At 34.1% G+C, this 24,392-nt stretch overlaps 5 protein-coding genes and 1 long non-coding RNA gene across 7 annotated transcripts; 5 read left to right on the forward strand and 1 right to left on the reverse strand.

Annotated features, from left to right (window-relative positions):
• Positions 1–2,433: 2,433 nt before the first annotated feature.
• LOC122605371 (probable inactive ATP-dependent zinc metalloprotease FTSHI 3, chloroplastic) lies at positions 2,434–6,589 on the reverse strand. Its single transcript, XM_043778305.1, has 7 exons — positions 6,350–6,589; positions 6,156–6,248; positions 5,369–5,417; positions 4,566–5,179; positions 4,169–4,492; positions 2,953–3,253; positions 2,434–2,866 (listed from the first exon to the last, which is right to left on the reverse strand). The coding sequence occupies exons 1-7, from the start codon at positions 6,515–6,517 to the stop codon at positions 2,691–2,693; spliced, it is 1,725 nt and encodes a 574-aa protein (XP_043634240.1). The 5' UTR covers positions 6,518–6,589; the 3' UTR covers positions 2,434–2,690.
• A 3,983-nt stretch (positions 6,590–10,572) lies between these two features.
• Positions 10,573–14,750, forward strand: LOC122603311 (EVI5-like protein). Its single transcript, XM_043775985.1, has 9 exons — positions 10,573–10,719; positions 10,845–11,019; positions 11,508–11,703; positions 11,818–11,988; positions 12,071–12,187; positions 12,310–12,507; positions 12,626–12,685; positions 12,766–12,864; positions 14,496–14,750. The coding sequence occupies exons 2-9, from the start codon at positions 10,880–10,882 to the stop codon at positions 14,592–14,594; spliced, it is 1,080 nt and encodes a 359-aa protein (XP_043631920.1). The 5' UTR covers positions 10,573–10,719; positions 10,845–10,879; the 3' UTR covers positions 14,595–14,750.
• A 919-nt stretch (positions 14,751–15,669) lies between these two features.
• On the forward strand, positions 15,670–16,887 carry LOC122602651. 2 transcript variants are annotated; one of them, XR_006324355.1, is made up of 4 exons: positions 15,670–15,752; positions 15,850–15,920; positions 16,600–16,744; positions 16,825–16,887. It is a non-coding gene; the product is annotated as an uncharacterized LOC122602651 (long non-coding RNA). The 2 variants fall into 2 exon arrangements; XR_006324356.1 differs by having other exon boundaries at positions 15,714–15,752; positions 15,832–15,920.
• Positions 16,888–16,941: 54 nt separating this feature from the next.
• Positions 16,942–18,346, forward strand: LOC122605796 (S-adenosylmethionine decarboxylase proenzyme-like). Its single transcript, XM_043778750.1, has one exon. The coding sequence runs from the start codon at positions 16,980–16,982 to the stop codon at positions 18,063–18,065; it is 1,086 nt and encodes a 361-aa protein (XP_043634685.1). The 5' UTR covers positions 16,942–16,979; the 3' UTR covers positions 18,066–18,346.
• Positions 18,347–20,064: 1,718 nt separating this feature from the next.
• Positions 20,065–22,253, forward strand: LOC122602717 (pentatricopeptide repeat-containing protein At5g38730). Its single transcript, XM_043775307.1, has one exon. The coding sequence runs from the start codon at positions 20,070–20,072 to the stop codon at positions 21,843–21,845; it is 1,776 nt and encodes a 591-aa protein (XP_043631242.1). The 5' UTR covers positions 20,065–20,069; the 3' UTR covers positions 21,846–22,253.
• Positions 22,254–22,678: 425 nt separating this feature from the next.
• Positions 22,679–23,480, forward strand: LOC122602718 (stress-induced protein KIN2-like). Its single transcript, XM_043775308.1, has 3 exons — positions 22,679–22,847; positions 22,965–23,033; positions 23,161–23,480. Exons 1-3 carry the CDS (start codon positions 22,791–22,793, stop codon positions 23,233–23,235), a joined length of 201 nt encoding a protein of 66 aa, XP_043631243.1. The 5' UTR covers positions 22,679–22,790; the 3' UTR covers positions 23,236–23,480.
• Positions 23,481–24,392: the final 912 nt, after the last annotated feature.

The following is a 24,392-nucleotide window of genomic DNA, read 5'->3' on the forward strand; positions in this document are numbered from 1 at the left end:
TATGCGATTCTATGATCTCTATTCGATTCTATAATCTCATTGCAATTCTATGATCTCGTTGCGATCTTGCATGATCTCTTTGCAATCTTGCGATATTGCGATTCTCAAGAATCTCATTGCGATTCTCATGATCTTATTGCGATTTTTGCAAATTATTGCGATTTATATGGCTATTTTGTGATAATTCGAAAAAACTTGGCTATTTTGATACGATGGAAACGAAAATTGTCACGATTTTCTCTTAGAGTAAATATAAATATAGATATAGACAAACATATGCAAACACTAGTATAACCTGACTTATCTATACTTTTATACTATACGAGTATAGTGTCCGCACGTTGCAGCGGCTAAATGATGAGAACAATATAAAAGGGAGGCGGTGGTGGAGATCGAGGGAGGCGGTGTAGAAGGAGGGAAGCGGGGGAGGGTGATAGAAGGTCGATGAGAGTGTGCAATGATTAGAGAGAATGAGTAAAAAGAATGTATATAAAGGTTTTTATGTTTGACTATGAGTATTTTGGGAAGAAAAAAATATGTTTAATCTCTTAATCCTAATTCTCTTTATAAGAGATTATAGATTATAGAGATATAAGTCGAGAATTAGAAGCAAAAAATAATAAGGTGCAAAAACTAACCATTTTAAATATATTTGTTAGGGTTATTTAGGGGTAGTTTGGGGATATTGAAAAAGTGCTGAATTTTCTAAAATAGAAAATCATTTTGTTTTATAAGGGATTATAAATATAAATAATAAAAAAATAGCTCTGTGTTGAAAGTTACATTGGAGAAATGACTAAAATACCCTTAATGGTATATAACACTATCAGCCTTTTTCTTTTAAAATATTTACATTAACCCTTTACATAAATTACTTTCACATCAAAAATTATCTAACATCACTTGACGCCGCCACTACCACCAACATCCGTCCCCCACCACTACACAGTCGCCGTCACAAAAACCGTCGTATTATGCGGGTAACATGCTCGTATACAAGTAAATAAGTAATTAAGATGAAAGTGGGACCGGAGCCATGTTGAAATGATCTGGATGTGAGTTGGAGATCACAAAGTACTATCGTACACCTTGGTCCTACAAAGTACAACTACTTCAAAATATATTAGTTTTTGATTTAGATTCTTTTTTAAACTATTATTTTCGTACAACCTTAATATACAGAGTATAAAAAGTTAAAACTTAAAAGGTGCTGACATAACGATAAATGTATCAAAAGTTTATGTATGCTCTAGATTATACGTGTTTTAATGTACTAAAATTAGACAAATTATTATATATGTAACTCGGGCGTTACCACAGAAAATATAACGTTGCTTTCAAAAAGTTTATATTAGCGGGAGATACACTCATTTGTTTCGTATTTAAATGTGTGTTTAAAAATGTATTGTCGTGTACAAACATAAGTTACATTAATCATTAAATGATCAATTATATGAATAGTTGAAGGGGAAAAAAACGAATGTTAATAATGTATCGAATATATATGATTAATTGAAAAAAATGTGACAAAACGTGGAAAAAAAAAAAGTAATGTAAACACACTAAAATTATAATAATATATATGAAATGCAAAAATAAATGGAAAGTGCCATATAAATATAAGAACTTTAGGAGGCTCCTGTTGGGAAAAAAAAACCTAATTTGCAGCTTTTTTGTAACTTCCGTTAAACAGCTTAGTAAAACTTAACGGCTGTTAATTGATGGGGACCATTATTGTAAAAGTTTTAATGACAAGGACTATGTTGAGAAAAAATCTTAACAGTCATTAGCTGATGGGGACCTTACTGCAAAAGATTTAACAACAGGGGCTAATGTTGCAGAAAAAGATATTCGCACGGAAACCAAGTAACCGAATTTATATATATGTATAGAATATGGTTTCGTGTCACTATATGTCGATATCCATAGCGCTTTTATTACTTAAATTCCATCGAATGCCATAAGGCATGATAGGACTATAATTACGAAGATAAGATCAGGTTAAAGATGAAAAATGTACGTTGATGCTGATAAGAAGTCACCCGGCAGATGAAACCTGAGTTGCATCCATGGTCGATTCAAGTGAAAGATTCTGGACGACGGATGGCTTGTGTCCTTACTACATGTCGTGAACAAAAGACACACAATGAATTATGATTGAATCTTCAAAATCTCATTCAAAACACGGAAAATTTATCATAAACTGCAAGTTCTGTTTAAAATACAAAAGTGAACTCCAGACTATCATCTCATCAAACATAAACAGTTACATGCCGAGGAAAAAATCAACAAGTATAATTAAACTTTAAGATTTGATCAAACCATGCACAATTTGGCAATAAGTTGCATCTTTTGATTTTATTCTTTGATGGTAAACAAATTTTATTGAACATAATAGAAATTACAACCTTATACAAGATGTACAGAACCATATATTGCAAAACGAAACCTTACCTTTTAGAAAGAAAAAAAAAATGTTGCAAAGTTTTAATTGGTGTCCTCCATTCCCTAATACTGTGACAACCATAAATAATCAAAAGCAAATGTGAATACAATCACATACTCATTCTACTAATGAAATTATCCATCTCCCCATCCATGCCAACACACATACATAAGAAACATGAAATCCTAGATTTGCTACAAAACCAGGATCAAATGAGCTACCTTCAACGAATCGAACTGCTTCATCAGTTCGGGAATCCGAATCCCATAGCTGGACCCCTGTACTGTGCACCTCCTCCTACTGCTGTTGGTCCAAATGAATATGGTGATTTGGTTTTGGTAGTATAATCATCATCATAAATCTTTGTTGTGGCTCTCTCAACAGCTTTAAAAACATCATCTCTTGTCACAAAATCGCCACCTAATAATACACACACAACGTAATTTCAATATGCTAATAAGTGAAAATTAGATACTTGAAATGAAATCAAGATTTTCTTAACAAACCTCTGCGACCAGCAAGCATTACAGATTCGTTAGCTATGTTTTCAAGATCAGCTCCAACTAATCCTTTGGTACGAGAAGCAACAAGTTCGCAAATGGTTTCTTTGTCTTCCTGCATGGGGACATCTCTCATATACAAAGCAAAAATCTTTCGCCTACCATCTTCATCTGGTTCACCGACAAGAACTTTCCTGGAAAATCGTCCTGGTCTCATCAAAGCAGAATCCAGTGTCTCCGGCCTGTTAGTAGCAGCTATAACTACCACACTTTCATCCTTATCGAACCCATCCATCTCAGTCAAAAGCTAAAACATCAAGAACATAACTTTTACAGGAATAGACAGATTAATGTTCCAAATCTTTGTGAATTTGTTATGTGCGATTAAGACTTGGAGTTTAAGCAAAAGGTGACAATATGGGTTAGGTGGGTAAACGGGTCAATATGGGATATGATACGCGCTGGATTAATGGTATGTCAAGTATGATCTTTTTTGAACATCAAATTTAGATCACTGACGGGCCACTGAAGTATCATCGTGTCACCAGTAGAACCACCCGATCATATCCCCACTAGGGTAAAAATGTCATACACATATTCAGCAGAAAATCATACTAGGTTGAATCAAGTGGTTGGAGCCTTGTCTTTGGAGACAGAGGTCAAGGGTTCAATCCTCATGCCCAGCAAGGCTAGAGGTCCTATTCTACATTTGGTAGAATCTGGAAGCAGTCTTTTTACATTTGGTAGGGGTAAGGCTGTCTACAAATGCACCTCCCCCATATATCATCGAAGACGGTATTGAGACCCAAACCCGTGGAAGACGGCATTGGGGGTTACTTTACCTACCCATGCAGGAGAAAACTCATAACCTTTGTGAGACTCGAACCCAAAACCTTATGGTCTCTAGATCCCACTAAGCAATTAAGCCATTGTCGGTGTGTCAAGTATAATAGAAAGAATTACAAGTATGTTTTTCGACAACAATAATCTTTTAATTAGAATAAGGTAGAAAGTTTATGCATTAACTCAACAATATGAGAGACTCTGATATTTCATTTCAGCAATGTTCAATTTTACTAGTATTTATTTATCCATTTGAGTATTTGACCCGTTAAAGATAAAAAGAAACCAACTCGAACCCATTCATAAGTAAACGGGAATGACTTCCATCATCTTTAAGTAACAAATATATTGTTTGACCTCTGAAACAGAACTATGTTACCTGGTTTAAAGTTTGGTCGCGTTCACAATTCAAAGTTCTTCCACGTTGCTCACCGACCGCATCTATCTCATCTATGAAAATAATAGATGGCGAATTTTTTCTTGCCTCACGGAAAATTTCTCGAACACGGGCAGCTCCGGTACCAACAAAAACCTCTACCAATTCACTAGCTGAAATGGAAAAGAACGACACACCTGCTTCTCCAGCCACAGCACGGGCCAGCAATGTTTTCCCTGTCCCTGGAGGACCAGCAAGCAAAACCCCTCTGGGCAACTTTGCCCCAAGTTTCATGTATTTGCTATCTTCATTAATGCACAAGACAATCTACAAAATTCAAATGAAAGATTAACACCAAAATTATAAAAAAACATCGACATTAAACCTGATGATGACTTACCTCAAGAAGTTCAGCTTTTGCAGAATCTACACCTTCCACGTCATCGAAAGTTACAGACAGTTTCTTACTCTGTTTTCTTTTTTTCATTTTCCCAAGACCTTGTTGCATATACAACTGATAGCCTGAAATTCCCACCATGACCCAGTACGGCGTTGTTTGAAACATGACCCAAACCACAGTCTTCATTGTATCAGAAAGCAGTTCAGGGTCTGCACCGTATGTGATACCCTTATCTCTTAGTATCCTAATAATTTGTTGTTTATCGTCTCCCACGTTTCTTGTATAGTGCCTCCACCTGGGTGTAAATAATTTCAACAATTCTATTTGACCCGGTTCACTTTGTTGAGTTTCAACATCTTGGTCATTGGAAGGTTTGGCGTCATAATAGATCAGGCGTGAGTTCTCCACAAATTGAACTCGTGTCACACTCCCATCCCGAATGCCACCAATAAAATCCGAGTACGGGACAACTGTTTGACGTAGCGCTACTTGCTTTGGAAGAGCAAAGGAGAAAACCGCCACAACTACACAAAGAGAAGCTCCAACCATAAATGTGTATATCTTTGTCCACCGCTTCTTACTTTTACGAGTCTTTGTTTTTGCTGACTGAGTCTCTGTAATAGAGTTGAGAAAATCAGAAAGAGACCAAATCAAGACTCAACACAAAAGCCCATAATCTAAAAAAACCCATCAGTGTTTGTTCAATTCCTCATGATATAACCAAACATATGTCAAGAAACATATGTGATAAATCCTGTTAAGATTTAAGACTGCAATAAAAAAGTACAAAAAAAATTGCATACCATCTTTAGTCTCACCAACAGGTCCCTCTTTCGCCCATTGACATTGAAACTTCAAAATTTGTTCAAAATGTGCATAACGCCATTTTGGGCAGAAAAGCATTAAATAGTCAGTAATGCAACACGATTAGCAGTATATACGAATCACACATACAAAACACTATATATATTGAATAAATTCTGGTTCTAGAAATTCATACAACTTCCCAAACTCAAAAGAACGTCGGCACTCTACATTTTATGTTAGTACATTCCAAAAGTTTCAGACTTTTATCATAACAATCTTCTGTAACATACAATCCAATATCACTCAATTAGTTTTACACTTAAAGCTGTTTATGTTTTCCAATTCCAATGTTCTAATACCCATCTTTAATGTACAACCAATAACATTCGCCTTAATAATTTTTTATGTGTCCCAATCCTGAATACGTAATATCTTTTGCAATAAATCATCTTCAGTATATAATCATCTCCATTCACAATTTCACCTTGGTTTTTACAGTTTTCTTTTACACATTCTAACTCTAATTTCGATAGTGCATAACGTCTTCAGTACACAATCACTCGACACCCTTCACATTAGCTTTTTAAGCTAAATACAAAGTCTCTGTTTTGTTCTGTTCTTTTTCTAAAGAAAAAAGGTAAACTTTTTGAGTATTATATATGGTATCAGATATGTAGCCAAAACTCCTAATTAAACTAAACTACTGTCTATTAATAACCTAATTATAATCTAACAAAAAAAATCGTATTGAAAATTAAACAGAAAGAGTGGCAAGAAACAAACTTTCTCATATGTTTTGGCAGTATCGTCACAAAATGATAAGGCAGTCACATCAGCCGCCGGCCATTTTAAGTTTTCAGCAAATCCCTTATGTTCCTGTATATATAAATCACACAAGAATAAAAAAAAAAAAACAGAATCGTCTATAGATATAGAAATATATCTACAATAAATATATTGTGGTGAGGGTGATCGACCTTAACAAGGGCACAAGCATGCACGGAAGGGTGGCGATGAGAAGGAGGAGGGAGGAGGAGGGAAGGTTTTGGTGGTGATCGGCGGCCGGAATCAGATTTTGTAGAGAATTTAGGGTGGGTGGTGATTGACGGCAAGGTGGGTTTCAATAAAAGGTTAGCCATCGCCATATTAGGGTTGGTCGGTGTTCGAAATGTTTTTTTGCCGCCGTAGTGTAAGTCACTAACGTGCGCTCCAAGGTGTTTTATATATACGGCTTATTTTATATTATTATTATATTTAATATTTAATAATGATAATGATAATAATTATTATTATAATGAAGAAATATATATATACTAATGGATGGATGGACGGATGGATGGATGGATGGATGGATATCACTGAATATAGCATATGCAAAGAAATTGAGAAAATGGGAATATGAAAGATGTATCGGGAAGGATATGGTGGCGGTGTTTAGGAGAGGGTTCTAGATATGATCCAGGTTGCAATTAAGCAAAATATTATTATTAAATTAAGTACTCTTGTTTGAAACAAAATGAGATTTTTAATTTGATTTAATTTTTGTTTTTCACCTTATTATTCGGATTCTTAAGTTGATCCGAAATATGTCATAACTAAAATGATCTACTCGAAAATATTGTGTGATCCCTGGGATTGTTAATTAAGAGAGAAAGCCCTACATCGAGTTTTAATAAGAAGAGCTAAAAACACTAGTTTCAAAGTGTCTCGTTGGTATACGTCGCCATGCTTGTGAAAATAATAACGTTATCTAGCTATATTAATTGGGCAATTGTAATTTGATTGATATTATCGATGATATCCAATTCTATGGTGTTACTTGTTGTTATGGAATTATTAATTGTTAGTTTGTTACTATATGTTTTTAATTTTTGTTATTTATTAACATATTACTCGTAGCAAGCAATGTTTAACATTTGGTTTCCCAATCGATCAATTTAGTTGGTTATGTTTCAACGGTTCGACAAATCAGCCCAGTTCGTCAATTCATTGGCTTAGCATGTTTAAAAGGGGTGATGTTGTTATGATGGTATACGTACAATGGTGTTTGATGTAGTTGTGGTGATATATGTGTGCTTCTTGTGTATGTCGATCTCATCCATAAGGATTAAAGAGGGTGGCAGTAGTGCCTAGATACTTAATTCATGCCTAGTCATCCACCAATAATATCATGTCACATCGTTTCATACCTATTTTATACTTAGTCATACCTAACCCAGACAATCATGTCTCTCTCATACCTCACAATCTCTCACTACTTTCCTTCAATCATACAAATTCTTTATCTTACTTTCTTCCCAACACTATTTCTCCGACAATTTTTGTCTGAATCCATGCCTAGTCCCCATGCCTTATTCTTGACAGCGGTGTTGCCGCTAGGCATGATGCATAGCCCATACCTTGCTCCATTGTCACTCTCCTAAGTGAAATAGAGTGAAACTATTTAATGAATAATAGAAAAAGTTTTAAAAAATATAAAATTTTGTTTTAGTAATCTAGATAAGAAAATTAATGGGTCATAAAAAATTAAAAACTACAAAAGTAGTAGCGGTGACGTTCTAACGTCTAGTGGTATTTTAGTGATATACAAATAAAGATGGTCCTACGCTGAAATAATACCAAATAAACAGATAATAAAAAGAATAAATCAAGAACAAAATAGTCCTATGTCCACCTAAAGGATAACCCGATACAACAAGTTTATAAGAACCCTAAACATTACCATTCATTTTCATTTTAATATATGATTACAAGGGTCCAATTTCATAAACAATACAACTTAAAATAAACTAAAATAAAATCATAATTTAAGACCTTATTTTGAAACATTAACCCTTATTGACAAATCCATAATTTTAAAAGAAGACCAACAAAACTATTGATTAATCTATCATATTCATCATTACATGTTACGCGGAACATGTTTCGCTTTACGTTAATGATAAATTTTTAAAACATCTAAATTTTTTTTTTCCTTCCCATTCTGTAAGACATCAAATTTAGCTTCCTCATGGTGTTTATAATGTCACCTTCCACGGTTGTTTTGTCCAAATACCCTCATCAACGGTCAACAGTGTATGGGGAGGTTGAAATGTAGACAATCTTACCTCTACGGCTCTACCGAAGGTAGAGAAACTGGTTACAGATTTTACCACAGATAGAAAAGGACCTCCAGTCTTACTAGACATGAGGATCGAACTCATGACCTTTGTCTTCAGAGGCAATTATGTTTATAATATTTAAACTTTTTTTCTTAAAATTTGAAAATCTATCTATATCTATATGGAATAGATATATGTCTTTAAATATATCTACTAAAATCTATATGGAATATATATATATGTCGAATATTGTAGTCTTTAAATATATCTACTAATTAAATGAAAATATTTTATACTAATCACACATTTATCAAAGTTAAATAAGAATCAATTAATTTAAATATTTCATATCATAAATTACTAGATTATAACCCACGCGGAAAAAACTTATGAAAAATTACATTTTATACCTATAAAAAGTTAACATAATGGTATAATAAATACTTAAAAGCTATTAAAATTTACAGAATAATAAATAAAATAAGAATAATGAAAGTGAACCGTTTGATTTTTTCATAAAACAACCATACTATAAATATAATTTCAAAGACTAAGGTTTGACATTGGTTTCTCATCCACTTGACAAGTGTTTTTTAGTTTTATGTAGTATCACAAATGATTATATTTTTAAATATTACAATAGGTTTTTTTTCCAGTGAATTAAAGCTAAAACGGTTAGTCCAATGCATGGAGGTAGTTAACTACGTATAGTATAAAAAGTTATAAGGATTTATGGTATCCACAAAATAATTAAATACACAAATAGTAGTGGTTTTGTAGAAGCTGATTTTATGTCTATGATCCACAATCATGTAATCTCCTTCATTGAAGCTATAGCGAAGTTATTGATTTTCCTAACGCCTCCTTCATTAAAGATGGGCTCGAATGGGACAATTTTTGGGTTGTACGTATACGTCTGCTTCCAAAGTAAGACAATTTTAACCCAGATGTTCCAAGATTCCTTGAATGCATCGATGTCAACCATCCTATCGCACAAAACTTGATCAGCTATGATATTGTATATAGTGATATGGAAGCAACTATGTAATCTTTATTATGCTAATGTGTAGTTGATGTATAATACTCATACATTTTTCATATCACGGTAATGACTGTTTGTCACAATATTTCAATTCCTACAAGCTCATTTAAATGATTCATTATAAACAATAACAACCTTATAGTTCAACCTTAATCATATAGTATCAAGTGTTTAGTTATACTTCTTAACATAAGGTTAATTTAAACCATACAATACAAAATTAATTGCTATTAATTATTTGCAAGAAAATCAAATACGAAAAATAAACTATAATGGAAGATGGATCATAATATTACTTGACACAAGTTAAGAAACTACAAATATAAATGCTAATACTTATTAAAAAATCAATTATCAAAAAAGTTATAACATGGATCGACATAGTTTTTTGAAACAATCATTATTTGTTAACAAATCAAAAAAACGTATTTTTTTAAATAATATTAATCTATAAGAAGATTTATCAAAAATAAACGATAAATGATGATGTGAATCAAAAAGGGTATCCAAAATGTTAGATTTATTAAAATTGATATGATTAGTAGAATATTATTTATTAATATGTATTGTTAGAACATTTTATCTATAGTTGAAGGACTAAAAGAGTATTTGATTCTATGTTGAGTCAATGATGATGTCATCATCTTGATCTAAGGGTGGAGAAATAAGAAAAAAATTTAATAAAGGGTCTAGATTCCTCTATTTTTGATTTAAGGATTCTTTTTTAGTATTTATTAAAGATGATTTTTTTCTTTACCTTACGAGTTACGGACCACCATAAAGGCAGCCGCAATCATACCCGAGTCGTGCATCATACGATGCAAGAATCATAAAGGCAAGTGAGTCGTAATATCACGTAAAAGTCAAGGAACGGGATGTGATGTACATGATAAAAATAGTAGAAGTAACGTAAAACGCCCTCACAGTGACGTGTCATAATACAAAATCCCTTAGATTAAAAATCAACGGCTGAGATCGAAATACAACACATCCCGGCATTCCAGACGATCCAATCCTCTTTCACACTCAATTTACACAAACCAATCAATAAAATTCCCCCAATAATTTTTCATTCATCGTATTATAATAATCTATTGATTTCCAATTTTTAATTATACATATAAATACATTATATATATATACACATTTTGTATCTAAGACACCATCTGAATAGAAGATTAATCAAACTCCTTAGATCACTCAGGTATGAAAACCTCATTTCAGTTATTTTTATTTGTTGTTTGTAATAATGAAGAATTAGGGTTTATGAAAATGTATAGTTTTTTGATTTCATTATGATTTATTGATAAATAAATGGAATGGAAATAGGGGGAAATGGTGAGGTGTTTGAGATAGTTAGGAGGATGGAAAAGAAAAGAGTGGATGAGAGTGTGCAACTGCCAGCTCCAGTTAAAGTAGATAGATTCGGTTTCGTTAAACCCGAACATAATCACTCTCCACCTGACCGATTAGCGAAAAACAAGTCGTCTTTCGAGTATCAGAGGTAATGCATGTTTTTTTGTTTCATTTTAGCTATTGTTTGTTAGGAGCAGATCAAATTAGGTTTAAGATATCGTATAATTGTATATTAATGTTTCTAACTTGTCACGTTTCGATATTGTATGTATCCGGTTACCTCTAGGCAGAGTAATTAGTGTATTAAGTTATACATGAGGTCATAATCATATACATACAATAAGAATGAATTGAGAGTTTAGATAAACAAAATAGAAGGTTTAGAAGTTGAATTACATTCAATGGAAAGACGTGACAAGTTGGATACCTTTCGATGCGTTAAACCTTATTGCATTGTGCATACTTACTTGTATCAAGTATGTATCAAGTTACTACATTTCATTTGGAACTTAGAGATGTTCATAATTTGCATATGACTTGTGAGTTTTTCAACTACAAAACTTTGGTAGTAGTGGTTTTTTGTTTTGTTTTATGTGGTTTATTGTTTGATTGAATCAATGAAACGATGGTTGATAGGGAAGAGAGAAAGCTTAGGAAATGGAGAAAAATGATAGGTGTTGGAGGTAGTGATTGGAAGCATTATGTGAGAAGGAAACCACATGTAGTTAAACGTCGTATACGAAAAGGAATACCTGATTGTTTGAGGGGTCTTGTTTGGCAATTGATTTCTGGAAGTCGGGATCTTTTATTGATGAACCCTGGCGTTTATGAGGTATTCCTGATATTCAAATCTCTATATCAGTTTAACGTTTGGTTTACTATCTTACAACTACTTTGAGTTAGTCTAAAGTTTTCGCCGATGATTAATTGATTACTTTTGCTGCAGCAACTAGTGATATACGAGACATCAGCTTCTGAGCTAGATATAATACGGGATATATCTCGTACTTTTCCTTCACATGTGTTCTACCAGCAGAGACATGGACCTGGCCAAAGATCACTTTACAATGTTTTGAAGGCCTACTCTGTATATGACAGGGACGTTGGATACGTACAGGTATACCATCGAAGTACATTACAATGAATATCTAACAATCTTTGGAGAAGGCCCGTGTATCAAAAGTTTCTTTCAAATGCAGGGTATGGGATTTTTAGCCGGTCTCTTGCTGCTTTATATGAGCGAAGAAGATGCATTTTGGCTGTTGGTGGCATTATTGAAAGGAGCTGTCCATGCTCCAATGGAAGGATTGTATTTGGTAACTTCTACTATACCCACAAGTCTAAAACACTTCATTTTTTTCTTCATTTCTTCAATGTCTTATCTATCTGTGATTTCTTTGTATTTTTTTTAATGTTGAGTTCTTGTTGTTGGGTGCAGGAGGGATTGCCTCTTGTTCAACAATATTTGTTTCAGTTTGATCTTTTGATGAGGGAGTATCTGCCAAAGTTAGGGGAACACTTTACACAAGAAATGATAAACCCAAGTATGTATGGAAGCCAGTGGTTTATTACTGTTTTCTCATATTCTTTCCCTTTCCATCTGGCTCTTCGTATATGGGATGTTTTTCTCTATGAGGTTAGTGGCGTGTAGGAAGTATGAAGCTCTTGCTGAACTCATATAAAGATATTGATAAACTGGAAAACGAGAAAAGAAGTTTGCTTATTAATGACTTTCTTTTGTATGCTATGCACAGGGTGTCAAGATTGTTTTTAAAGTTGGTTTGGCGCTGTTGAAATATTGCCATGATGACTTGGTTAGTGGCCCAAACCTTTGTGTTAGACTCCAATTAAGTGTTATTGTAGATTATATATCACTAAAATATGTTATTTGTAGGTAAACTTACCATTTGAGAAACTTATTCATGCTCTTCGGAACTTTCCCGATGATGCAATGAATCCAGATAAATTGCTTCCACTGGCCTACTCATTTAAGGTACCACTCTCTAATTGTTGCATGAACTGAAAGATAGAATTGTTGTGTGTTGGGGGGGGGGGGGGGGGGTCCACAATGTCGAAACTAACATCTTTGTAAGTAATGTTTTCATCCAAGATAAGTTGTAACATTTTTACCCATAGCCCTTGTAAGGGCGTCTCAACAGGATGAAGCCGGAACCAAAAGTTTGATAATATATGTACTAATATTGTACTGTATGTCACCTAATTCAAACTTTGGCCTAGTGATTCTTGCCTACGTTTTTACCAAAACAACGTTTTGAAACTAAAGTTAAAATAAGCGGTCTCAACCCGCACGGTACTAATAGTGTTTTTTTATGTATAGTTTGTACGGTGTACACTGGATATGTCGCTGTATGGTCTGTTGGTATCACAGTATTGTCTCCAGTATTTCACACTTCTACTCCCTATAGCATATTGTTAATGGATTCTAAACCACAAGCCACAAGGTTGCCTTATTTCATAGCTTTGCCTCACATACCAATACTTCCACCAACTTGTCGAAATCATTTGGTTCCATTGTTAGAACTATTTGAGTTAATGCCTTAGAGTCATCATGACAATGCTTCTTATAAGCATGATTTGAGGTGCATCAAGGTGCTCATGGTTTTCAGTATGAAAAATCATGGACAGGGAACTTCCTTTTTATAAGTGTACTGCTGACGGTTGTGTCATACTCCAGTAGTCCAGTGCTCATGGCATCTTCGTAAAGCTATTTTTTAAGTGAAATTGCTAGACTATACTTAGGATGGAAGGAGTATAACATACATGTAATAGCGGTGTCCACATTACCCATGCTATATAACTTGACTCGAACCGAATGGGTTTGGGTTATGTAGGTCACCTTATTTGGCTTTCGGGACCTGAAATCAAATGTGTAATGTAGTTTGGTATGTGGGTTGAATAAGTAAAGAATGGGGTAACCCAAATGCCCCATATTATATTTTCATTGAATTGTATGAACAAATGTGTTTTGTGAGGTTTGAAATCTACAATTGATTAATAAAGTCACCTTTTTTTGAACTTTATGTCTTCTTTTCCTTTCAATATTTGCATTGATTCTATCAACTACTTCTAATTTGTTTGGTGCTATGAATTTTTTTTTTTGATATAATGCAAGTTCCAAATTATGATTTATTTCTACACTATGTACGTGAGTACATTATCTTGCATTCATGCATACATGAGCCACTTTCATAGTATTTTTCCAACTTTTTGTGCTAAATGAACATAGGGAAGAACCCAATATATTTAGGTTGATTTTGGATACAGGAATCCCGACCTGACCCATTCCAAACCCAAATAATCCAAAGTTTTATTTGGTTTGGGTTACAGGTTAGTTTATACTCTACGAATAACCCGACTGATTAACAGCCCTAACTTACAATGCATGTCTAAAATACGGCTATATTTCAAACAAAAGAGTAATGATAAGCATTCACGGCCTGTATACTTGCATGGGTACAACTGTTTGTATATTAAAAAAGGAAAAGAAAAATGTCATCTATAATCTTCTGCTGCCTGAGCAACTCTTAAGTTATGCAATCTGATTTGTCATATTGTCATCTATATTTTTTGCGGCTTCTGCTCACAAAGTGTTCATGGTTTTAGGTATCAAGGCGTTTGGAGGAACTTAAGCAGGAGTACGAAAAGAAAAATGGAAAGCTAGCTGCATCCAAGGCAAAGCAAAAACAACTGCAGCCTGCTTGAGTGGGAAAAACAAACGCATCATAACTTTGTAAATACATGGAGAACTCGATTCTTTATGATGTTCCTGAGGATCATCATTCACACAAGATTATGTAACTGGGGATCTGAATATTTTGTCTCGGATATCATTATATATTGAGTGTTTTTGTTAGTGAAGCCTTTTTGACTTAGAGAACTTCTTAATGGAGCTTAAGGAATTGTAGATGATAGTTCATGTGCATATTTAAAGTATCAGATGGGCAGATATAAATTATTTACTTGCAGTACTACATTGTATGCAAGTTTTTTTTGGGACATATAAGGCCATGGGTTATCCTCTCTGAACCCTTCTTTCTCCCCCCACCCCCACATCACCAGCATGTCACTTCTCATTGCTCCCATTTTCTCACGATATGGTCCTCTATTACCGGTTCATTTTTTTTGGTCATATTGTCGTAGCACTCTCATATAGTCTCATTGGGCCAAAGATAATAATTATACATTGCAAAAGTAGCCGGGGGGTTTGGGAGGGGGGGTTGGCTACAGCGTTGATACAACTGATTCTCCAGTCTCCAAGTGGGTGACTTGAGCTTGGCTAGGCTGGACTGTTGGTAGGTTGCGATTTTAATGGCTTTATACGAAATAAAATTAAGGCATAAACTTCTTTAACCATATTTTTGGTGACAGAGAATAGAAATGGAATATTTATTCATACATGATACTAATTGATAGGTCTTCGAACCCGATTAGAAGTGATAGGTCTAGCAACATGACTAAAAAACCTTTTTTGATACATACAGTCGTAATTAGTGATTAAGATTCACAAAGAGTCTACATAAATTAATACAAAAAATTTTAAACATATTTGTCACATTTATCATTTTTGAAAAGCGTTTAACAATAAAGAAAACTTTCACGGCTGAAATTAAGCGTATCCCAGGGGTATATTTATTCATCTTCAACAAAAAAACACGTGTGAAGAAGTGAGGGGAGGGCATTAGAGTTTGGCGGTTTTTTCTCCTAATTTGATTCTGAGCCACGAATCGAGAAGCGTAAGCGTATATAAATTCCAGCACTTGACCTTTCACATATTTCCGATCGATTAAGTACCTACTCGATCCATTCATATCATTATTTGATTTATTATTTTAAATCAATCAATTATCAATTAATCAATCGGTATGTGCATATTCCTTTTGATTTATTACGAGTATATAATTGCGTTTGTAACATCTATTTGTTTTTTATAAAAAAATAGTACGTGATAATTTTACAGGCTTTTGATCCATTTGAGCCTTTCGTATTGCGGATCTCTCTCTTTATTGTTATTTCATTCGTTTTACATCCGTAAGTTTTCTTCTTTCTTCTTTATTCGTTTTACATCCATATGGAAACAGTCTCTCTACCCAACTTTGGGTAGAGGTAAGACTGTTTAAAGCTCACCTCTCCCTACCCCGCTCAGTTGGGTACAGTTGTTGTTGTTTCTTATTTTCGTTTTTCATCCATATGTTTAGTTGTAATTTCATTGAATCAATTTTTTTTATTTGTTACCAATATATGATAACTATGTCCCGTATAAATTTAACAATTGTAAAATTTATGTTTAGCCGAACAAATAAAACATGAACACTTGAGACGAACACACTTTTCTTTTAGACGAACGCACTTTTGTGTTCGTGTGTTGTTTTGTTTAGGTTTAAGATGAATGCATACGAACATTTAACAAATGGATATTTTTGTTACAAATATAATAAGTTTTTTAATGCTTGCCAACGCCATTCAGAAAGTTTAAATAACATAAACAAATGAACTTAAACAATATGCACCAATATACATACTAATAGTTTTCATTCATGAGGATATAATACCAACAAGCAGAGTAAACAAAATATCCACCGAACAGTGACAGTGTTTGCGAAATGTTCTGTTTATTTACAGCCTTAAGGTTTAATCATGTTTGTTTCTAAGTTCATTTTCAATTAAGAATATATCTGCATTTACTAATGTTTTACTATAATGCGCGCAGGACGATTGAATGATCAATGGAGTCAAAAGCTGGCAAAAAGTCTAGTAGTAAATCCTTATTTTACGAAGCTCCCCTTGGTTACGGTATTGAAGACGTTCGACCCGACGGTGGCCTAGAGAAGTTCAAGTCTGCTGCTTACTCTAACGTGAGTCCTTTCTTTCATTATGCAGTTTTTCATTTCCAAATACTTGATGTATCTTGACCAGCTGTTCTTTGATCTTGCAGTGCACCCGCAAGCCTTCCTGAGTTTTTATAAATCGTGCTGCATAACCCCTGGATAATAGTTTCTGACTTTTTTACTTTGCTACTGTCGTTTTTTCTTCTTTCCGTTCCCCTTTGTTCTCCTTTCCTCTCTTTGCAACAAAAGTTTTTAAACCAAAATGGCATCACAAGTGTCTGCAATTGGATTTGAAGGCTTTGAAAAGAGGCTCGAGATTTCCTTTTTCAACCCTGGTCCTTCTGTTGACCCTGCAGGCAGAGGCCTGCGTGCCTTGGCCAGGAAACAACTTGATGAGTTTCTGGCACCGGCTGAATGCACCATTGTTTCTTCCTTATCAAATGTTTTACTGGATTCTTATGTCCTTTCAGAATCCAGCCTCTTTATTTACCCTTATACCCTCATTATCAAGACCTGTGGCACCACTAAGCTACTCCTTTCGATCCCTACTATACTTGAGTTAGCCGATACACTGTCTCTTAGTGTGAAATCTGTAAGGTATACTCGTGGAAGTTTCATATTCCCTGGAGCTCAGGTTTATCCTCACCGTAGCTTTACTGAAGAAGTCATGGTCCTTGATAGCCACTTTGGAAATCTCGGTTTGGCCAGCAATGCATATGTGATGGGCGGTGTTGATAAAGATCAGAAATGGCACGTCTACTCTGCTACAGCCGAATCAGCAGACCCTGCAACACTGACCACTCCTGTTTATACTTTAGAGATGTGCATGACAGGTTTAAGTAAAAGGAACACATCTGTGTTTTTCAAGTCCGAGTCAAGCTCTGCAGCTGTGATGACTGAAGATTCAGGGATTAGGAACATCCTTCCTGAATCTGAGATTTGTGATTTTGATTTTGACCCATGTGGGTACTCAATGAATGCTATAGAAGGAGACAAGAGCTCCACTATTCACGTTACGCCAGAAGATGGCTTCAGCTATGCTAGCTTTGAAGCAGTTGGTTATGACTTTAAGTCCATGGATTTGACCAGTTTGATTGAAAGGGTGTTGGCTTGTTTTCAGCCTAGTGACTTTTCTGTGTCTTTGCATGGGAATGAGTTAAAAGATCTTAACTTGGAAGACAACAATTGGAATGTGAAGGGTTATAATGTTGAAGAAACAAAGTTTGAAGATTTGGGTGGAGGGGGCTCAATGGTGTACTATGGATTTGCAAGGGGTGGAAGTAGCTGCGGGTCTCCACGGTCTACTCTGCATACGTGCTGGAGTGAAACGGAGAATGAGGAAGAGTAGGCGAAAGAAAAGAAATAAGACGTTGATAAAATATCAGTTTGGATGTCTCAGGTGGTTATGTTGTAGATGAAGGCTCCGGGTTGGTCTGCAGTTACTGTTTGCAACTGTCTGGAGTCGATGGGGAAAAATTTTGCTTCCGATTTTGGTGTATTTACTATCTGGTACTGCAGTATGGTCCTTTGTTATTTTCGTTTATGTTTCGTGATCTAAAAACAACACTGTATATGATGACTGTTTCATATGTAAGTTGGAATCGTATATTATGAGTGTTGTTTTGGTAATTGGGATTATTGAGATGATCTTGTGCTGATTCGAATGATATGATTTAAATGTTCTAAAATGTGAAAGTTTGGTATATGATCTCTAAATTATTTGAGAATCCCTCGACAAATGTGGTTTCATAGTTGCAGTTTCGTCTTCCTACTATATCAACACATACACATTATCAATCAAGTTTATCGAACCAGGTGCATAACAGGCTAGCAAGGTAGCTTAGCTAAGCACCTTTTAGTAATCATGATTATATGAGTGGTTACAAAGATGATTAACCAAGTTTATAGAAATGTTATTCGGAAAAGATATGAACTTGATAAACTTAAACATCCTGCCAAGTTTATAGAAATGTTATTTGAAGGTATCACCTAATACGAGTAGTAAGTTTCATCGCTGTATTATTAAAACCATTCTGATTTTGTTTTAGTCATACCCGTAAGTTAAAATCTTGCTCCATTTTGCAGAATATCTCGTAACGAATGACCACGTTTCATATTGTTCTTTGTATTTTGGCCAATACATTTTGAAACAAAATACAAATTTGAATGGATTTTGTTAAAGGTAAATTTATTTTACACCTAAAATATTTCATGTCACGGAATGAATTTTGAATTTTATCTCAAAAAACAAGAACCTCTACCAAGTAAACTAATCTTACATTAACAAAAAGTTTCTATAGCTAAGCATACAAAGTTATAAGAACATAAAGTCTGCCTACATCTTAACCTCTACCATACACCGTCGAGGTACTGAGGCTCAAAACTCGCAGAAGACGGCACTGAACAGTTTCTTTCTTTTAATTTTATATTGTATTAATGCTATTATAACTGAAATTTAAATATTGTATAAATTTCTCATAAAGTATACAACATTTATTTTCTGGAAAGTGATATTCTTACCACATATGTGTCTTACACATTTAGTATGTTATAAAAGTTATAGAAATTGTGTAATGTGGTAAATAAATCAATGTTTGTGATACTAATTTCATGTCTTTTTTTTGTGTGTGTGTGAGAGATGCACTAAACAACTCAAATGTACTTTAAAATCACGATTGGTATTGAGGAATGAGGATAAAGGTTATAGGTTCAATCGTTTCAACTATTTAAATAAAGCTTCGAAACAACCTATCGACTTTGGTAGAGGTTGTCTACATCGCAACCTCTTCATACACCGTCGAATTATTGAGATTCAAAACTTATGCAATACAGCATTGGGTGTTATATCTTTTATGATTTTAAAGTCTTTAAATATGGGTAAAAGCAAAAGACTTTTCGTAATAAAAATACAGGGTTTTTTTTTTGTAAAGTTAGTTTTGACTCAGACGTGGTGTACATAATTTTAACAAGCGATTTACTGGACCTTCAACCCATTCTTCATGGAAAATACCTTTAGTGAAAAACCCAGAACTCGAACGCGAGACATTGTAAAAAACTCACTTCCGAGACCCACATACTATAATTGATTTAGAAGATACCTTGGCCAACCAAAAAATAAAGTTATTTTAACATGTCTTCTTTAAAATTGAAGTCAAATCTATATATAAAAATAAATTACCTTTAAAAAAGTATTTTTATGTTTTACAAATCAAATTTTACTACTCGTATTTGTTTCACCTGGAGATTTATTCCGTTGAATAAAAATACACATTGCTGATTACCAGAAAGTATAAAAGGGTATTCTTACTTGCATAATACTGATACATAGCAGCAGAGCGGAACATAAACTCCAATGGCCAATTTAAGAAGAAGTGCTACAAATGAAACACATTTAGTAAAAACAATATCTGCAATTATACTCAAAAGTTGTTCTTGGGACCTTCTCATAAAACCCAAATTAGGTTCATTAATCACTTCATCCACCATCAATCAAACCCTTCAAAACCTTTCAAAAATCAGCTATTTTTCTTGGAATTTCTTCAAATGGGTTGAATTAAACCCTGATTACAAGCATTCTTTACAATCTTGTTGGACGATGATCCACATTTTAGCTAAACAAAGACACTTCAAAACTGCACACCAACTGCTCGACAAAATTGCTCTGAGAGACTTTTTGTCGTCGCCCACGGTTTTGAACTCACTTGCGGATACTTGTGATGACCCGGATGTGAATTCTCATGTTTTGAGCTGGTTGGTTATATTTTATGCCAATTCTAAGATGATCCAAGATGCAATTCAAGTGTTTGAGCATATGCGAGTTCATGGGTTAAAGCCGCAGTTGCCTGCTTGTACTGTTTTGTTGAACACGTTGGTTAAAGAGCGGTTGACTGATACGGTTTGGAAGGTTTATAAGAAGATGGTGAAAAGTGGGGTGGTTCCGAATTTGTGTATCTATAATGTATTGATTCATGCTTGTTGTACGTCTTTGGATGTGGAGAAAGCGGAAGAATTGTTGAGTGAAATGGAGTTTAAATGTGTTTTTCCTGATCTATATACTTATAATACGTTGATATCGTTGTATTGCAAAAAAGGTATGCATTATGAGGCTTTGTGTATTCAAGATAGAATGGATAGAGCGGGTGTTTGTCCTGACATTGTAACGTATAATGCTTTGATCTGTGGGTATTGTAAACAAGGTAGAATGAGGGAGGCGTTAAGAATGTTTAAGGAAATCAAAGGTGCTACTCCAAATCATGTGACATACACTAGTTTGATCGATGGGTATTGCAGAGTGAATGGTTTTAATGAGGCTATGTTATTGCGTGAAGAAATGGAAGCTAAAGGGTTGTTTCTTGGCACTGTTACGTATAACACGATTTTAAGAAAATTGTGTGAAGAGGGTAGGATAAAGGATGCAAATAAATTGTTGAATGAAATGAGTGGGAAAAAGGTTGTACCTGATAACATCACTTGTAATACTTTGATTAATGCTTATTGTAAGATAGGAGATATGAAGTCTGCTTTGAAAGTTAGAGGGACAATGTTGAATGCCGGATTGAAACCTGACTCGTTTACTTACAAGGCATTGATTCATGGGTTTTGCAAGACTCGAGATATGGAGAATGCTAAAGAATTTGTTTTCTCCATGATTAATGATGGGTTTTCTCCAAATTACTGCACATATTCTTGGCTTGTAGATCTTTACTGCAACCAAAACAACGAAGAGATGTTGGTGAAGTTACCTGATGAGTTATATCAGAAGGGTATAATTGTTGACATTTCGATTTTTAGGGCACTAATAAGGAGATTATGCAAGAGAGAGAGGGTTGATCATGCTCAAAGAATATATGATATCATGCAGCAGAAAGGGATATCAGGAGATAGTGTTGTATTCTCGAGTTTGGCGTATGCTTACTTGAAAGCAGGTGATACAAATACTGGTTTGAATATTTTTGATGAAATGTACAAGAACAGGTTGATGATCACTCAAAAAACCCATAAAAGTTTCACTGCTAGTTATGCTGGTGATAACGGCATTTTGGAAACTTTTTGGAATCTTGCTGTTGAAAGAGGTTTAATTTCAAAAAGTACTTTGAAACAGATTTATCGAGCCGAAGAAAATTATTAGGAAGCAAACTTTGCCAAGGAGTTAATGCTTCAAACATGTAAGTACTTTTTCCGAACCTTGACCACCCCATGCTAGACCCTCCCAGGCCCAAATTGCTTATTCTTGCTTATGTGAGCTCTACTTGCTTCCGACTTTGTTTTTTTGTGTTTTATGATCACCACTCAGGTTATACCAACTTAATTCGGGCACAAGGTGTTAAAGTTTGTAAAAGCAAGTCTTCAATGTTAGGCACATATAGCCATATAGGTGTACGATGTAATCAAAACACCAAATAAAAGGGGTAGTACACTAGATCGACCCATAGACCAACCTACTTGGGATATATTTGGATTAATTCTTGTATGATAATAACCGAACCTAAAGTTAGTAATACGACAATGCCTATGTAACTAGTGTTTTTTATTCTTCTATGCAAACGATAAAAAGCTAATGTAAAAATAGTACTAATGAAACAACATATAAATTGGCTAAGAATTCATGGGATCTCACAGCATTTCTTGTCTAACAAATGCTGTTCACAAATTTTAAATAGCTAAATATAGAAACTATACATGAAGTTGATCAAAGTAGAAAGAAATTTCAACTTTTAAAAATAGAAAGCACCTTGCTCAAACCTTTCATGTTGTTAGTCACCCTTTAATATGGTAAATGTATGGTCTTGTTTCTTCCTGATTGAATCTCCTAAAAATAGAAAGTACCTAGTCCAAAACTTCCTGTTATTACTCTCAAGTTGTGGTCTTGTTTTGTCCAGATTTGAATCTCCAGAAAAATTACCATTTGTAGCCGAGAACTATGGACAATATGTGGAACTGTTTCTAAAAATAAATATCACATAAGCTATATATAACTATCCTTATTTATATACTTTGTGATCAACACGATATATTGTCTCTTCAATTTCTTCTTACTTTTATAAACAGCTAATATCAATCTCAGAAATACAATATGAACAACAACCAGAACATAGAGTACCAAGCTGGCGAGGCCAAGGCCAAAGCCGAGGTACTTCAGATTTGCCTTTTCTTCTCTTCATCATTTATTTGATAACGATAAGGTTTTGACAAAATGTAAAATTTACACAAGAATCTATGTTTAAGCTTGAGATTATTTTCATCTTAGGAAAAGGGCAGCCAGATGAAGGAACAGGCTAGCAATGCCGCACAGTCCGCCCAAGACTCAATTCAGCAGGTTCAGTTTTGATTTATCTTCTTTTAAACTTTCTACTAATTGTTATAATTATTTAATCTAATGTAAGGGGCATAAGTTGTATCTATTTATTGCGGTATACATCTTATTAAAATGGATGTCCATGCAGGCTGGACAACAGATGAAAGAAAAAGCACAAGATGCAACCGAGGCAGTGAAGAATGCGACTGGGACAAACAAGTGAATCCCATTGATCAATCACCATCTTATCTCATAATGAGAACGCGCTCTCCATTTCTTTTTTATTCAGTTTAATTGTTTCACATTTTTTTGCATTTTCTCTAAGTTATCTTTGAACAAAAGATACACAGATATTACGAAGCTTGTTTCGATAAGATTTACAGATTTGCAATTTCTCTGAGTTTCTTTGTATCATCAATGTGATGTTGGATACTTGGATTATATGGATTTATTATATCCTTATATTAATGGGAATTAACTTATGAACGGTAACGGTGATGAATAATAACCGTCTATGTGGAGAGTTATTATTCGTTCATCACACATCACTAATCATTACTTAAATTTTGTTACATCGTATTCTGTTCGGGTTTTCCTTATCATTAAGTTCATTAGCATTCCTCATTTTTTATTTAATTCTCCCCTAGTCACATAACTTTTTATTTGAACAGCTTCCTAGTCACATAACTACATATTATTTGTAGATATATACATAACTTTACAGTAACATATTACATTACATTACAGGGTTTTTTTTTTATTATCTTTTGAAAAGCACACTACAGTAATTAACATGTGGAAATATTGAAGCTTTGGAATACAAATTGATGATAAACAGAAAACTTTAGCAATTGAATGTTTATTAGTTTACTTTTCTTCGGGAAAAAAGTGGTCCAAAATTCTAATGGCCCTCAAATTAAAGGCACGGTCAATTTAGCTCGAGATAAGAAATTTGCTTAATTGCAACTTGACACCCTCTACTTGAATTGGAATTTAACAATTATAATGTTTATACTAAAATTTTTTTTAACCTTCACTAAAACTGCATACGTGTATAAAAATGTTAGGCTTTTATGTCTAAAAACATAAAATGTTTGTTTATACAAAATAACAAACGTTAAATTTGGACCGAGAAGGTACAATCTAATCTGCTGCATGTATAAACAATTTTGGTTAAGTTTAATGTAATTTTTGTCAATTATTAGAATAATTCTCCTCACAAACCTACTAGACTTATAAACAAGCTTTATTAATTTATCTTTTAAACCACTCAAAGAAATTGCTAGCTCTGCCACAATATGTCAAACAGAATGGACAATCGGTTATTAATGAATACATATTTTGAAGTCAAAAAGTAAAATAAGTAAAAGTGTAGGGGGT

Source organism: Erigeron canadensis, chromosome 6 (genome assembly GCF_010389155.1).
Source record: "Erigeron canadensis isolate Cc75 chromosome 6, C_canadensis_v1, whole genome shotgun sequence".
Classification (NCBI taxonomy): domain Eukaryota; kingdom Viridiplantae; phylum Streptophyta; class Magnoliopsida; order Asterales; family Asteraceae; genus Erigeron; species Erigeron canadensis.

Bases quoted from the DNA above. Each gene is read 5' to 3' on its own strand.
- LOC122605796 (XM_043778750.1), top strand. From the start codon at position 16,980: ATGGCATCACAAGTGTCTGCAATTGGATTTGAAGGCTTTGAAAAGAGG.
- LOC122605371 (XM_043778305.1), bottom strand. From the start codon at position 6,517: ATGGCGATGGCTAACCTTTTATTGAAACCCACCTTGCCGTCAATCACC. The intron at 6,249-6,349 runs GTCGATCACCCT...TTATATATACAG, and splicing joins ATGCTTGTGCCCTTGTTAAG to GAACATAAGGGATTTGCTGA. The intron at 3,254-4,168 runs GTAACATAGTTC...TTGATGTTTTAG, and splicing joins GCGACCAAACTTTAAACCAG to CTTTTGACTGAGATGGATGG.
- LOC122602718 (XM_043775308.1), top strand. From the start codon at position 22,791: ATGAACAACAACCAGAACATAGAGTACCAAGCTGGCGAGGCCAAGGCC. The intron at 22,848-22,964 runs GTACTTCAGATT...TTTTCATCTTAG, and splicing joins AGGCCAAGGCCAAAGCCGAG to GAAAAGGGCAGCCAGATGAA. The intron at 23,034-23,160 runs GTTCAGTTTTGA...ATGTCCATGCAG, and splicing joins CCCAAGACTCAATTCAGCAG to GCTGGACAACAGATGAAAGA.
- LOC122603311 (XM_043775985.1), top strand. From the start codon at position 10,880: ATGGAAAAGAAAAGAGTGGATGAGAGTGTGCAACTGCCAGCTCCAGTT. The intron at 11,020-11,507 runs GTAATGCATGTT...GATGGTTGATAG, and splicing joins TCGTCTTTCGAGTATCAGAG to GGAAGAGAGAAAGCTTAGGA. The intron at 12,865-14,495 runs GTACCACTCTCT...TCATGGTTTTAG, and splicing joins CACTGGCCTACTCATTTAAG to GTATCAAGGCGTTTGGAGGA.
- LOC122602717 (XM_043775307.1), top strand. From the start codon at position 20,070: ATGGCCAATTTAAGAAGAAGTGCTACAAATGAAACACATTTAGTAAAA.